The following is a 13,901-nucleotide window of genomic DNA, read 5'->3' on the forward strand; positions in this document are numbered from 1 at the left end:
ATGAGATATTGAGTGACCTATATACCCTTCAAATTTCCAACTCAGATTACTGTAAATTAAAAGGGAGAATTGTGTTAAATGTGAAATGCCATGTCACCTTCGCTTCTGTTAGTACTCTCGATGAAACCTCTGAACTGAGTGGAGCTTATCAATGGCGTCCCAAATGGCGATCCTCTCCAGAGCCCGTAAAACCCTCCTCAAAACCCTAAACCACCACAACAATCCCTTTAAAGCTTCCATTTCCACCTTCACATTCCTCTCCCAGGAACCCCAACTCGCCGAGCCCAGCCTTCCCCCGCCATCTCCCACTCCACTTCCTCCCAACCCTGCCTCAGGGAGCCCGCTCTACAACGAGAACTGGCAAAGCCCCATCCCCCAGGCTTAGTCCATCATTCCTCTAGGATTTCTGCACCAGTCCTCTTCGTCACGGCTGCAGGCGCTGTCGTAGACGCTGGATGTGCCGAGTCTGATGAACGTGTTCGCCAACTGGATGACGTCGCAGCGGTGGGCGGATATGAATCAGCTGTTCGAGTTTTGGATTAGGTCGCTTGATAAGAATGGGAAGCCGAATAAGCCGGATGTGAACTTGTATAACCATTACTTGAGGGCGAAATTGATGATCGGCGCCTCGGCTAGGGAGCTGCTGCTGGATCTGGTGGCGCAGATGGAGGACTACGCCATCATTCCTAATACGGCGTCGTTTAATTTAGTGTTGAAGGCAATGTATCAAGCCAGAGAGACCGAGGCCGTCGAGAAGTTGTTTCAACGGTTAGGATTCTTTTCTTCCGCTTATATTCGCAGTGTTGTTTTTATTGTTTTTCAAGAAATGTTTTAGTATTAATGTTGATTTTTGTCTATTTCTGAAAATGGAACGTCAGAATTCTCTTTCACTTACCCCATTTCCAGAAAATTAAGGTTGTTCCTTCTGGAAAACAAATTATCATTGAACTTTTTTTTCCTGGGAAACTGCATACACAAAATTTGAATATGATACGCTTGATTAGTGGAGAATGAAAATGAACTTGGTACCTAAGACATTTGCATGGATTTTTCCATTTTAATTTTCACGTAAAATTGTTATTAGATGCCATGGATTTGTTAAAGCTCCGTAGGTTAAGATATGGGTCAAGAATTTACAAAACCAGATAAGATTCATGCTTGGGGAGATTGGCCATAAAGAAAATTTATGAAGGTGACCGATAAAATAGTTTATTTATTAAGGCTTCATTAATGGCAAGATTTAATTACTGTTTGAGTTGAGGCTAAGATATGGGACAAGAATTTACAAAACAAGATTAGCTTCATGCTTGGGAGATTGGCCATAAAGAAATATTTATGAAGGTGGCTGATAAAATGGTTTAGAGAAACTCTTATTGGTGATAAGAAATAGGATAAGATAAGTAAACCTCTCGATTATTCCTTATAATAATCAAAGATTTCGTCATTTCTCATATCTTATGTTCAACTAATAGGATATGATAAGTGATGAGATAATTTATCCAACTTTTTTTTTTAAATCTCATGAGATATATACATTCCATGGATCTGCCTATCAAAAATAAAAATAAAAAATATACATCCCATGGATCCTAAATTCATTCCTCTCATCCATTTTCTTCATTTTTTTAATGGCACTTGGTATATTTTTTATTTTAAAAAATATCGAATACGAATATGCAATATATTTTCCTTCTTATTTTTCATTTCTTCTACAAATCAAACATGAGCATATTATAACATCTCTGATTGGATATAATGAACTAGAATATCGTTTCTATCCAATATAATATCCAAGAACATCATATTCTACATTGACAATGATCTTTAGGATATGTATATATTATCCTATCATGTCAGCCAAATGTAGTCAAAGTGTCTTGCAAAAGATGGTGAAACCTGTTTACGTTAGATGTTGGCTGTAATGGTTGGATATTATCAATGAAGTACATATTATTGACTTAGTGAAGAGCTCTCAATGGTAAAGATTCATGGAAGAGCATCAATCAGGGGTGGGATGAGTTCATGAGGTTCATTTCCTTCTCTTTGGGTGATTGGCGAAGAGTTAGGTTTTGTCATGATATATGGTGTGGGGAGTTGCTGCTGCATGTCCCCAACCGATTTCTTCGGCGGGCGAGGGTTGTGAGCAAGTCAGAAATCAGAAAAGCCTTGCATCTATTTTATCATCATCATCATTTCAAAATCCAAATGACGGTGGGTGTAAATTATTTTCTCTCACATTTTGATTTGATCATATCCATCTTGGGTCATAGGAATGAAGCATGAGGTAAGTAAATTGAAGAAACTTACAGTGAATATTTTCGAAAAGATCTCCTATTAAATGGCATTTCACCTGTTTGAAAATTCTTCACTTTATAATCTGGTTGTTGGCTGTATAGTGTAGGCAATAAATGGGTATGGTGGAGACGGTGAGCTGTGGGGATTAGTTAGCGCACTTATGATGAATAGGAAAGTAAATTGGGTTTCATTTTCCCCCTTTTCAGTCAGCCATGACATTGGGATGTGGTTAACCTGGCCATATGCACTCTTTAAGTTGTAGGTAGGTCGAATTCCTGCAACTGTACAAGGCATTTACACCAACTGTACAAGACATGTACACCAACTGTACAAGGGTGTACAAGGGTGTGTATCTTAAGGGATTTCGAGTGATTTTTAAGAACTTGCTCATTTACTTTTTCCAATCGTGAGGGACATTCCTCACACTTATTGGTTGACAACATACTCATTGCATGCATTTTATTTGATATCTACCATGTTAATTCATTGTTTTATCTCCCCTACATTACTTATGCGTATGAACGGAAATGAGGGTTCATTTTTTCCTCATTTTCTCTCATCCACGAGAATGGAAACATTGTTGCCCCACCCATATGCACTTGTTCGGTCGTTCCTTCGGTGGATTGCATAACTGTACAAGCCATTTACACTAACTGTACAATCCAAATGTGCTAACTGTACAAGTGTGTACAACCCTACCTATATTGAAGGATTTCAACTTTTTTTTAAAACAATCGTTGCTCATTTCCTTCTTTTTTTCACTAGGGGGACATCCCTCACAGTCATTTCTCATTTCCCTTCATACACATTCAAATGCCTTGTGGTAGCACACTTATGTTGCATAGGAACCTAAATTGGGTTTCATTTTCCCATTTTTCACTCAGCCATTTCTTTGGAATGTGGTTAACCTGCCCATATGCACTCCTTCAGTTGTATTTAAGTGGAATTGCTCCAACTGTACAAGGCCTTTACACCAAGTGTACAATGACAATGTACTAAATGTACAAGGGTGTACAAGGGTGTGTATCTTAAGGTATTTCAAGTGATTTTGAAGAACTTAGTCATCAACATTTTCCACTCGTCGTGAATATTCCTCACACATATCGGTTGACAACACACTCCTTCCACGTATATTATTTTATTTGTACAATGTTAGTTCATTGTTTTAGCTCCCCTACATTACTTAGGCGTAGGAACCGAAATGAGGGTTAAGTTTTTCCTCCTTTTCCCTTATCCACGATAATGGAAACATTGTTGCCCCACCCATATGCACTTGTTCGGTCGTTCCTTTGGTGGATTGCATAACTGTACAAGCCATTTACACTAACTGTACAATCCAAATGTGCTAACTGTACAAGTGTGTACAACCCTACCTATATTGAAGGATTTCAACTTTTTTTGAAAAAAATTTGCTACTCATTTCCTTATTTTTTTGCTAGGGGGCATCCCTCACAATCATTCCTCATTTCCCTTCGTACACATTCAAATGCCTTGTGGTAGCAAACTTATGTTGCATAGGAACCTAAATTGGGTTTCATTTTCCCCTTTTTCACTTAGCCATTTCTTTGGAATGTGGTTAACCCGCCCATATGCACTCCTTCAGTTGTATTTAAGTGGAATTGCTCCAACTGTACAAGGCCTTTACACCAAGTGTACAATGGTAATGTACTAAATGTACAAGGGTGTACAAGGGTGTGTATCTTAAGGTATTTCAAGTGATTTTGAAGAACTTAGTCATCAACATTTTCCACTCGTCGTGAACATTCCTCACACATATCGGTTGACAACACACTCCTTCCACGTATATTATTTTATTTGTACAATGTTAGTTCATTGCTTTAGCTCCCCCACATTACTTAGGCGTAGGAACCGAAATGAGGGTTAAGTTTTCCTCCTTTTCCTTATCACGATAATGGAAACATTGTTGCCCCACCCATATGCACTTGTTCGGTCGTCCCTTTGGTGGATTGCATAATTGTACAAGCCATTTCCACTAACTGTACAATCCAAATGTGCTAACTGTACAAGTGTGAACAACCCCACCTACATTGAAGGATTTCAACTTTTTTTGAAAAAAATTCGTTGATGGTGGTGTTTACTTATTGTTGGTAAGTGTTATGACAAACATTTTCTATCTCCCTCTATTCGCCTTGTTATCTTGGGTAACAACACATAATTTCAATAGGCCAGTTTGTTGCCTTTATGAAAAACTCTCATTTGATGTTGATGTGAGGACAAATATCTTGAGGTATTAATTCAACAGCTTCATGCAAAATCAGATAGTTAATTCACATTCTATGGCTTTAGAGGTTTATTTTCTCTTAATTTTTATCCTTCCAATATTCTTAAATTATGAGTATGTTCACTTCTTTTGTTTGTAAGACGGATTTATGACTCTGCATAAATGGAAAATTATGTGCACAATATGGAGTGACAGATAATAGGAGAACTCAAACGAGTACATGAGGGTGTCGAATTGCACCTTTTCCTTTTCGTTTTTAGATGAAGCAAATAAATGATCTTTTATCCTTGAACTAATTGTTTTTCCCTTTATGTGTGCAGGTGGGTTGATTCTTGAAGTGGGAGCTTTGTCACGATTAATACAAATACTTCAAAATAAGAGGTTTAACATCAAATGAAAGATGAGAAGAGAAAAATAGAGAAGTCTAGATGATTAAGATAGTTTATTTTATAGGAAGTCAATCTATGTTAAGAGTTGGATAATAAGATACCAACCTTCTTTTAAGTTTTTACATTATAACTATTTTCATCAAATAGTATCATATACGTTTCGGGATATGTAATTATGCATTTCATTCCAATTAAAATTCCAATGTATTGAACTTAAATTTTGGTTATTTCGCAATTTATCAGCACATGTTTCTTGTTTTTAAATTTTGTTTTTCCTCCGTTTATATTGGTTGTTGGACAAATAATGGCTCATTCTCATTTCATGTCATTCTCCAAGTTTGCTGAAGAATTTCTTTACTTGATAATTTTATTAAGTCATTAAATACATTAATCATGTTTGTTAAGATAATTTCATAGCCCATATTTTTAATATTAAATTCATTTCATTAATTATTTACTATTTATATATCTATATCATTTTATATGTACATCTTCATATTTATTACATAATTTTTATAGTCAATATTGTGTAGTACTATATGTTTGCAAAACTTTAATTATGAATATGTAATAAAGCAGTTACTAATTAAAGAGTAATAAAGATAAATGTCAAACTCAGCCGGTACTATAGAAAGGTCAACCAGTTTCATACCCGTTTCACCAACATTATTTGTTAACTAACTATTTTAGTTCACCCGTACCCGATCGGAGCACGTTCGGCTTCTAAGAGTCCAACAGTTCACTTCAACCGGGAAGAGGATGCTTATGGATGCGTTATATTGGTTTCTGCCAGAATCGGCGAGCAGTTCGCGACTGCAAACCGATATCCAGTCGCCCGGTATTTATTTCATGGACAGAGACCTGACAGCACATACTTAGCCTCGACCGGTAGTCGACTGATCATCGTCCGGCCGTTGACCGGTCATAGACCGGTCTATGATAACTGGTCGACCGGTTGTTGCCCTTTTTGCTTGCTATGAATATCGTTGACCGGATGTCGACCGATCGATGGTAACCGGTCGACCGGATCCATCCCTGGTCGACCATCTACGGGTAGCTCATAATTAATTTAATTCCCTTGTCAATTTAATTAATTTGATTATATTTTTCCTCTTTAAGCCTTCATTTGATTTTTCCTCTTATTAGGAAATATATCAAAACTTGTTTTTAGGAAGTCAGCAACTACTTCAACCAATGGTACACATTTATGAATTTAATCCAAGTATGCCAACTCACTAATAAAAGAGTTCCAAAATATGCAAATTTGTTAATTTTTTTAATAGTTATTAATTCAAAAATTTTATCAGTTTTAAAACTATTTTGAGAACTCACATTTCATGAGAGAATGAAATATTTTTTCTTATATATATATATATATATTGAACCCAAATTAAAACGAAATAAAAAACATTTGCAAGCAATATGACACTACTCTGAATATACATATACTAATACAAAATATATATGTCCCAGTTTTGCAACACAAACAAAATCGCTGACAACAGTAAGCTCCTTCATACGAGCCCCAATAATAGGTGGATGCCGAATAGGAGTGTCTGGTACTTCTTCAGTGTGATGGAATGGCATGTCATATGGGGCATAGGGTGAATCATGCTCGGCCTCAGGAAAGTCATCTGCTGCATAGCCCGAGTGACCAGTAGTAGGGGAATGTACATTTCTTTCTCTTCGAGCATCCAATCTATGGATCAGACCATGCATGATGCCAAGCTGCTGCTGAATGCCTTTTTGATATGAATTTATTGCGCATTCTGCTACATAGTACTTCTCCAAGATTTCCTGTCACATGTTAACGAATTAGCATAGGCAAATTTAATTTCAAACTAGTTAAAAGAAAATTGATTAGAAGTTATTAACAATATAGCAATGATAACCAAATTGTAATGTGATTCAGATGGATTGAATGTGTAAAGTAACAAGTAGTTTTAGCGTACATCACCTCCGTAGTGGCCATAGAAGAATGAAATGATTGTTGTAAGCTTCAACCTTGGAAGAACGGGCACCTGGAAATGGGTGTTATAGCAGTTATTGATGACCTGGAGAAACTAATAATAAAGGGAAAGGTCAATTGACTATTTCGACAATTAATCTGTTTGATTAATTTGGTAATGGTGTTCCATAATCATAGTTGTAAGGAAAAAATAAATGAAATACATAACAATATGGCATTTTAGGAAAACGCTTACAGTTTGGAAGCAAACACGTGTATGATCGATTATCCAATCGGCAACCAGATAAATTACTAGATAATAACCATATGGACAACGTGTGTAACAAGTATATCTAATTGAGGACAAATTGAAAGACAATTTTTATGACGTCTTAGAAATTGATGGCACATTGAAATAGGTGCAACTAGAAGATAATGCGATAACAGGACTAATTCACAACTTAGAAATAAATATAGGGGAAATCTCGCTTTATTGAAAAAAAAAATTTGTCACCCTAATACGTAAAATAATGTAATAGAAATTGTCATCCTTAATGAGGCTCCAAATAAGAAATGCTCGATAATGTAGACACAGAGATGGAATTAAATAACAACTAAAAAGAAACGACATTCAAAGTGCACTTTCAATTAAGTTGGTTACTGAAAGCAACTCTAAATAAGAAAAATTCCAAAATAGTGCATCGTGCCTATAAATAGGGCAATACATAAAAACAAGAATCAACAACCCCATACCATATACCATACAACAATACATAAAAATTTGAAGGAAGATTTTAGTATATTGTAGTACTTGATGCATATACAATATTTCTAACAAAACCAAGCATAGAGGTCCTCTTGATATGAGGAGTAGCCACCGAAAAACACTGAAATTGAGTCCTGATATTCAGCACTAAAATTTTAAGTTTGGGAAAACCCAGCCTCTTTCATAGTTTTACTTCCAAACACTTAAGATCATGAGGGAGGAATAATTTTGCAGCATTATCACATCCAATGTCAAGGCAAAGGCAAATATCTTGTAAGTTCAGCAGATCAAAGTGATTGTGCCTCATTTGGAGCCCAAGACTCGACCAACCTTCTAGTTAGGATGTCAATTAAAATGCATTTTACTCATTAATTGTGGTATTATTCAAAAAGGGGTATTTTTATGCTTCTTGAGGTGATATCTTGCCCCTCAAACAGAATTTAAAACCCACAACACATAAATTCATTTAGCCATCAAAAGTTCTGATGAAACAAGATTCCTTTCTATATATGTAGTAAGCATGCAAGTACATATATTTATGCATCTATTCAAAACGAGTATTAAAACACTTTCTTGTGCTCATGTCTCACACATGTATTTTTCCGAAAAGAAGGTTCAAAACAGAATTTCTAAAACCACAAACCATATGTTCATTTTAGTTGTTAAAAGTTTGCAGAAACATGAGCTCTTTCCATATATGTATGTGCACAGCATGCTTAGGTAGAATATATGTGTTTATGCATATAACACCATAAACAAGGAAATGAGCCATCAACTAGCTTACTTCTTTAACCCAAAGAGTCAATAATCAATCCTCACTGGAAAAGAAAATGAAAACAGAGAAGAATGACAACAAAAAAATCAACTAAGAAGAAAATTGTTCCTGTTTACAACATTGTAACAGTCCAAAGTTCCACTGTACATAAGCTAGGAAATTACACCACTCACAGATGTTTCAAACACCCAGATAGTTACCCAACCCAAATTCAATTCAAATGAGAGTTCTCTTGATTTTCTGAAAATTGAAAAGCAAACAAAAATACAATCAACCACCAAGCAGTTGGGAGGTGTGGATCTTAGTGGGCTGTTGGGGGTAAAATTACAGATTTACAAATCTCAACGTTAAACAAAAATCGAATATCTAATATCTATATCTATCATTATAATTTTTTTATGAAATGAAATGAAATGAAAAGAAAAGAAAAGAAAAACCCCGATCCAACCATAATGGAAATGGATGATGAACTTGAGTAATCATGTTGGAATACAGAAAGAAGAGCTGAAAATAGGAGGCAAAACACAGACCAGGTGGGGACCAGCAGGGTTACAACTTATATTTGCCTCATCAACGTTTGGAAGCCCAAGCTTTGGGGGATGTACGTATCCGGTCATCAGTGGCATGCACAAAATAGAAATAACTATCCTCGAACTTGTAACAGTAAAAGAGATATTTAACATGTCATAAAAAATGCTAAGTACAAATAAGATCCTATGACGATTTCCTTTAACAAAAACCCACAAGTCAATAAAAAGTAATTCAATAACCTTGCTTTGTTGAGAGTGATACATGGCCTCTCTTCCTCCCGACAATCATCCAATTCTCAGAATTTGCATTGCCTTCGTATAATACCTCATCCTGTTGCACAAGGAAAGGGTTATGTCATCCGTCTGAAAAATGTGCACAAGAGTTCCTCTTAAAGTCACATATCCCTTACAGTAAGTAATAGGATAATACCCAAACACAGTTTTAGATTTTAACAGCAAACACAAAATACCCCAACTTGAGTTACTATCTAATTTTTCTTAACATTGAACCCAGGTAAAAGAACTTCGGATATTGTGATCTGAGCATTATGACTTTCATAGATCAAGTGCTGGAGCTAGTGTTACCCTGGGAAAAAAATTTCATATTGTGAATAGAGCATTAAGACTTTCATGGATCGAGTGCTGGAGCTAGTGTTAACCAATTAAAAAATAGTGCTAGAACTAGTTTTTAACTAAAAATATAATTATCTTGATGAAAAAAATTAAATTAGGATGCCACAGACAACTTAGTTTACTTTAGCAAAGTCGGAAAAAATGTGAAACATCAGGGTATTTAAGGATACTTCACTTGAAAAGAGAATAGGAGGAGATTAATAGATAAGCCTTTTTTTTCACAAATGAAATGACTAAGGCAATGATTTACCACAGCATGGCACAGACTTAGCTTGAGAGTGATCATGCTCTCAAAGTTAAACCCTAAGTACCAAAGGAACACCTGGTGTCCTAAATTAATCAATCATTTTGAGCAGTAATCTAGAATGAAAAGTTCTCTCACTTACATTGTTTTGAGAAACTGCATTCTCATCAAAATCCTTCAACCTTTCAACTCTCCATTTCATGGTTACTAGCTACCCAACTCTAAGGCCTCCTGAAGAAAGAGGAAGAAAACCAACTGCAAGGCACGGATCCATCACAGGTCTCTGTAAAACAAGAGCACTCCTGAAGATTAAATCCTGTGTAGAACCCTCAGATCCAGCAGGTTCCACAGTGACAAGCGTATGAGCTCCGATTGTTCTATTACCAGCAATTCCATATCTGATGTTCAACACACTCTCTGGTTGTGGTGCCTTGGCTTCATCCTGTGTAGAACCCAAATCCGGTGGTGATCGTCGACACCAATGGATTGACAGAGATGAAAAACTCCACTGTTTACACCTAAAATCGGATGGTCGGGAAACTCCAGATGAAGATAGGATTAGGGCATTCTCTGGGCGGAAACGAGGGAACACTCATGAATGTGAAAACGCCTCTCAATTTTGGGAAAAACGAAATGGAAATCCAACGTCGATTTTGTTTTTAATCGGATGGTCGGCAAACTCCAGATGAAGAGAGGATTAGGGCATTCTTTGGACGGAAACGAGGGAAAACTCAGGAATGTGAAAACGCCTCTCAATTTTGGGGAAAACGAATTGCAAATCCAACATGGATTTTGTTTTTTTTTTTTACATTAGCCAGCAAAGGGCATTTTCGGCATATTATAAATTGTATAGCCTTCTTATCAATTTTGAGACTTTGTCTGGGTGTTGGGCTTAATTCTGTAACATATATGAACCATTTGTTAATTTTTGGGCCCAGTTGGGCCCAAAACACAATTCTCCCTTGAAAAAAAAGGGGAAATTGTTTGTTTACATATCATCCTTTGTTAAGTGGTGGTCTTTTTGCAAGTAAGAATGAAAATATTGATAAATACAAATATATTGGTACTTAAATTTTATGGATATATCGAAAATATCAATAAAATATCGATGAAGCAGAAACTATATAAAATTCATGGAAATGTTTGGAAAAACTTCAAGGAATGATAAAATAAGCAAGAATAAACATGTTAAAGTTATTTTGTAAGTGTAATTGATATAGATATGGTCAAATATAAAAATATTGGTAAATACAGATATATTAATATTTTAATTTTAAGGATATAAAATATGAATTTTGGAAGTGCATATTTAGAATCAAAATAAGAAATATTTGATTTCATTCAATGAGAGAAATTTATGCATGTTACACTGCAATAGTCTTTTAGTACCAAAATGAAGTGCGGTTACATTGCATTGTTAAATGAAGAGATCCCATCTTGTTGAAGACAATATTTGTACCAAGATATGGAGTTTTGATAATATTGATTGTAAGTATGAACATGTTTATGCCTTTCTCCCATTGTGTTCCACATTTCAGCTCAAATCTTTTCTATATGTGTAGCTAGCTCTCTTCACTTTTGCCTTTATTTATTTATTTATTATTATTATTTTTATGCAAAAGTTGTCTTATCTTTTATTTCACTTTGTGAGGTACTCTAAGACACTTTTTGGTATTTGAATGAGGATATGTATTTGATAGGCAAAATTCAAAATGATTTCATCACTTTTATCGTCAAACTAGAGTAGTTGCATATTATTCCATTTTTGTTCCCCTCCAAAGGTGTATAATATTTCCAAGTAGGATTTTGGCCCACCACACCGCTTCCACCTGCACTTGCACTTCCATTAGCCATTTTCTAAACATGTATTTTAAATTGAATATAAAATTAATATTAAATTTAAAGTAGCAAATTAAACTATGCAAATATATAATATTGATAGACAAATACTAAAATTTTAATTTTCATAAGAAATTAATTTACAAATATTAAAATTAAACATCTAAGTCAATTTACTATCATTCATAAAATTTATAAGTGACCTTACTAATTGAAATTAAAATTAAAATTGGATTATGCATATATGTGATATTGAATAGACAAATGCTAAATTTAAATTTCATATGAAACTAATTTACAATTATTAAAATTAAATATCTAAGTTAATTTGCTATTAGTCATAAACTTTATAAGTAACATTACTAATTGAAATTGAAATTAAAATTGGATTATGCATATATGTGATATTAAATTTTACATATATGAAACTAATTAACAATTATTAAAATTAAGCATCTAAGTTAATTTATTATTGTTCTTAAACTTTATAAATAACATTACTAATTGAAATTGAAATTAAAATTGGATTGTGCATACATGTTATATTAAATTTTACATATATGAAACTAATTTACAATTATTAAAATTAAACATCTAAGTTAATTTATTATTGTTATTAAACTTTATAATTAACATTACTAATTGAAATTGAAATTAAAATTATATATATAGACAAATCATTATAATTAATTTCAATATGAAACTAATATTTATTTACTTTTAATATGAAATTAATAAAATTTAATTTCTTTAAAATAATTGAAAACATATTAATTAGGTAATATCAATTAAACTATATCATATGTATGCTTCATAATATGATATTACTAATGAAGAATAAAATTGAACTATGCATATATAAAAATAAATATTATGAAAAGCGAAAACATGCATTAATTAGTCTTGATTTGAAGTTAATCCATGACTTCAACATCAAATTCCCAAAATTAAATTTTTTTGAGAAAAAAAAAAGCAATACAAGATCAAGAAGCTTTTAATTCACTTGTATATGAAATGAAATGAAATGAATTTTGGGTATTTATAATTTTTTTTTGTTAAACTAGCTGTTGGATGGTCAAGTAATTGCTGTAAATTAATTCTAACCGTTGGATTGAAATTTGGAAAATCTGGCCATTAGATCTTGATCTAGCCATTGTGAACATTTTCTAGCCGTTGGATCAAGTCAAGATTCATTTTCCACCATATCACAAATTTGATTGTTGGATACCTTTACAAAAACATAGGTGGAATATGGGTAATTGGATTAGAAGATTTTCAAATCAAGTCATTGGATCAAGGTGGAATAGGGATGAATGATTTATCGTCGATTTTTTTGATGCTTTTGATGGCACTTTTCACTAGTCGATTTTTTTTGGCGATTTTATCGGATTTTACTGATATATTGACGATTTTTTTTTCTTGATATTTTGGTGATTTTTCATCCCATCAAAGCTTTCGGTTGCAAATTTTGTGTCGAGGATTGTTGATATCCCAAAATTTTAAATCTTGTTTACAAGTATTAGAGGCATTTGGGAGAGAGACGAAAATACTTGTAGCTATTATTAACCAATGTTTTTAGAATTAGATAAGTCATTAAATTAGAAAAGTTATCGATTCAAAGTTAAATAGTCGAACCAATAATTGAATTGTGATCGAACCGATTAAGTAATAAATATATAATTTATATATTAAAATTAAAAATAAATTATAAAAATTTGAAATAATAATATTTATTTTTCGTTGTTAATATTATCAAACTTAAATTATGAATATAAACATATTAATATTTAAAAATTTATAAATAAAAATATGTATAATATTTAAATGTGAGGAAATATATCAAAATAGAAGAAAATTCATTTACTTATAATTTATTTTACTTATACTTTTTCATATTAATTAGTATTTAAAAATTTAAAAATAATTACGTTATTATAATGAGGTGAGCTTCGGATCCCCTGGGCTTCTTCATACTTTTTCATGGAGGGCAAAAAAGGACCAACCTAGAATCAGTAGATCGGTCCAACCGTTGGTCTGTTTAATTCAACGTCGGTTCAAAGTGTACTCCGAATCAAATGTTGGACCGAATCAGACCATACTTTGGTTGATGGTTCAACTGGTTGGATTGGGCGGCCTGATTTTTAAAACATGGATATATAACTCAATTTTGTATCTCTGCTATGCGATAATAGAAATGAAAGTAAAATGGGATGTAGGTGAATGATAATTTTATGTCGAAA

At 33.6% G+C, this 13,901-nt stretch overlaps 2 protein-coding genes across 8 annotated transcripts; one reads left to right on the forward strand and one right to left on the reverse strand.

The window, feature by feature from the left end:
- Nucleotides 1–60: 60 nt before the first annotated feature.
- On the forward strand, nucleotides 61–5,117 carry LOC117916094 (pentatricopeptide repeat-containing protein At1g26460, mitochondrial-like). The gene is made up of 2 exons (XM_034831927.1): nucleotides 61–768; nucleotides 4,858–5,117. The coding sequence occupies exons 1-2, from the start codon at nucleotides 470–472 to the stop codon at nucleotides 4,871–4,873; spliced, it is 315 nt and encodes a 104-aa protein (XP_034687818.1). The 5' UTR covers nucleotides 61–469; the 3' UTR covers nucleotides 4,874–5,117.
- A 1,198-nt stretch (nucleotides 5,118–6,315) lies between these two features.
- Nucleotides 6,316–10,528, reverse strand: LOC117916679 (trafficking protein particle complex II-specific subunit 130 homolog). Of its 7 annotated transcripts, none has more exons than XM_034832829.1 (4): nucleotides 9,965–10,528; nucleotides 9,186–9,276; nucleotides 6,884–6,947; nucleotides 6,316–6,723 (listed from the first exon to the last, which is right to left on the reverse strand). In XM_034832829.1, exons 1-4 carry the CDS (start codon nucleotides 10,022–10,024, stop codon nucleotides 6,699–6,701), a joined length of 240 nt encoding a protein of 79 aa, XP_034688720.1. In that variant the 5' UTR covers nucleotides 10,025–10,528; the 3' UTR covers nucleotides 6,316–6,698. The 7 variants fall into 7 exon arrangements, 4 of the variants coding, with proteins under 4 accessions (XP_034688720.1, XP_034688719.1, XP_034688717.1 ...); XR_004651583.1 differs by having other exon boundaries at nucleotides 6,706–6,723; nucleotides 6,879–6,947; nucleotides 9,186–9,531; XM_034832828.1 differs by lacking the exon at nucleotides 9,186–9,276.
- Between the last annotated feature and the right edge of the window lie 3,373 nt (nucleotides 10,529–13,901).

Source organism: Vitis riparia, chromosome 6, assembly GCF_004353265.1.
Source record: "Vitis riparia cultivar Riparia Gloire de Montpellier isolate 1030 chromosome 6, EGFV_Vit.rip_1.0, whole genome shotgun sequence".
NCBI lineage: Eukaryota > Viridiplantae > Streptophyta > Magnoliopsida > Vitales > Vitaceae > Vitis > Vitis riparia.

Coding starts and splice junctions, on each gene's coding strand:
- LOC117916094 (XM_034831927.1), top strand. CDS start 470: ATGAACGTGTTCGCCAACTGGATGACGTCGCAGCGGTGGGCGGATATG.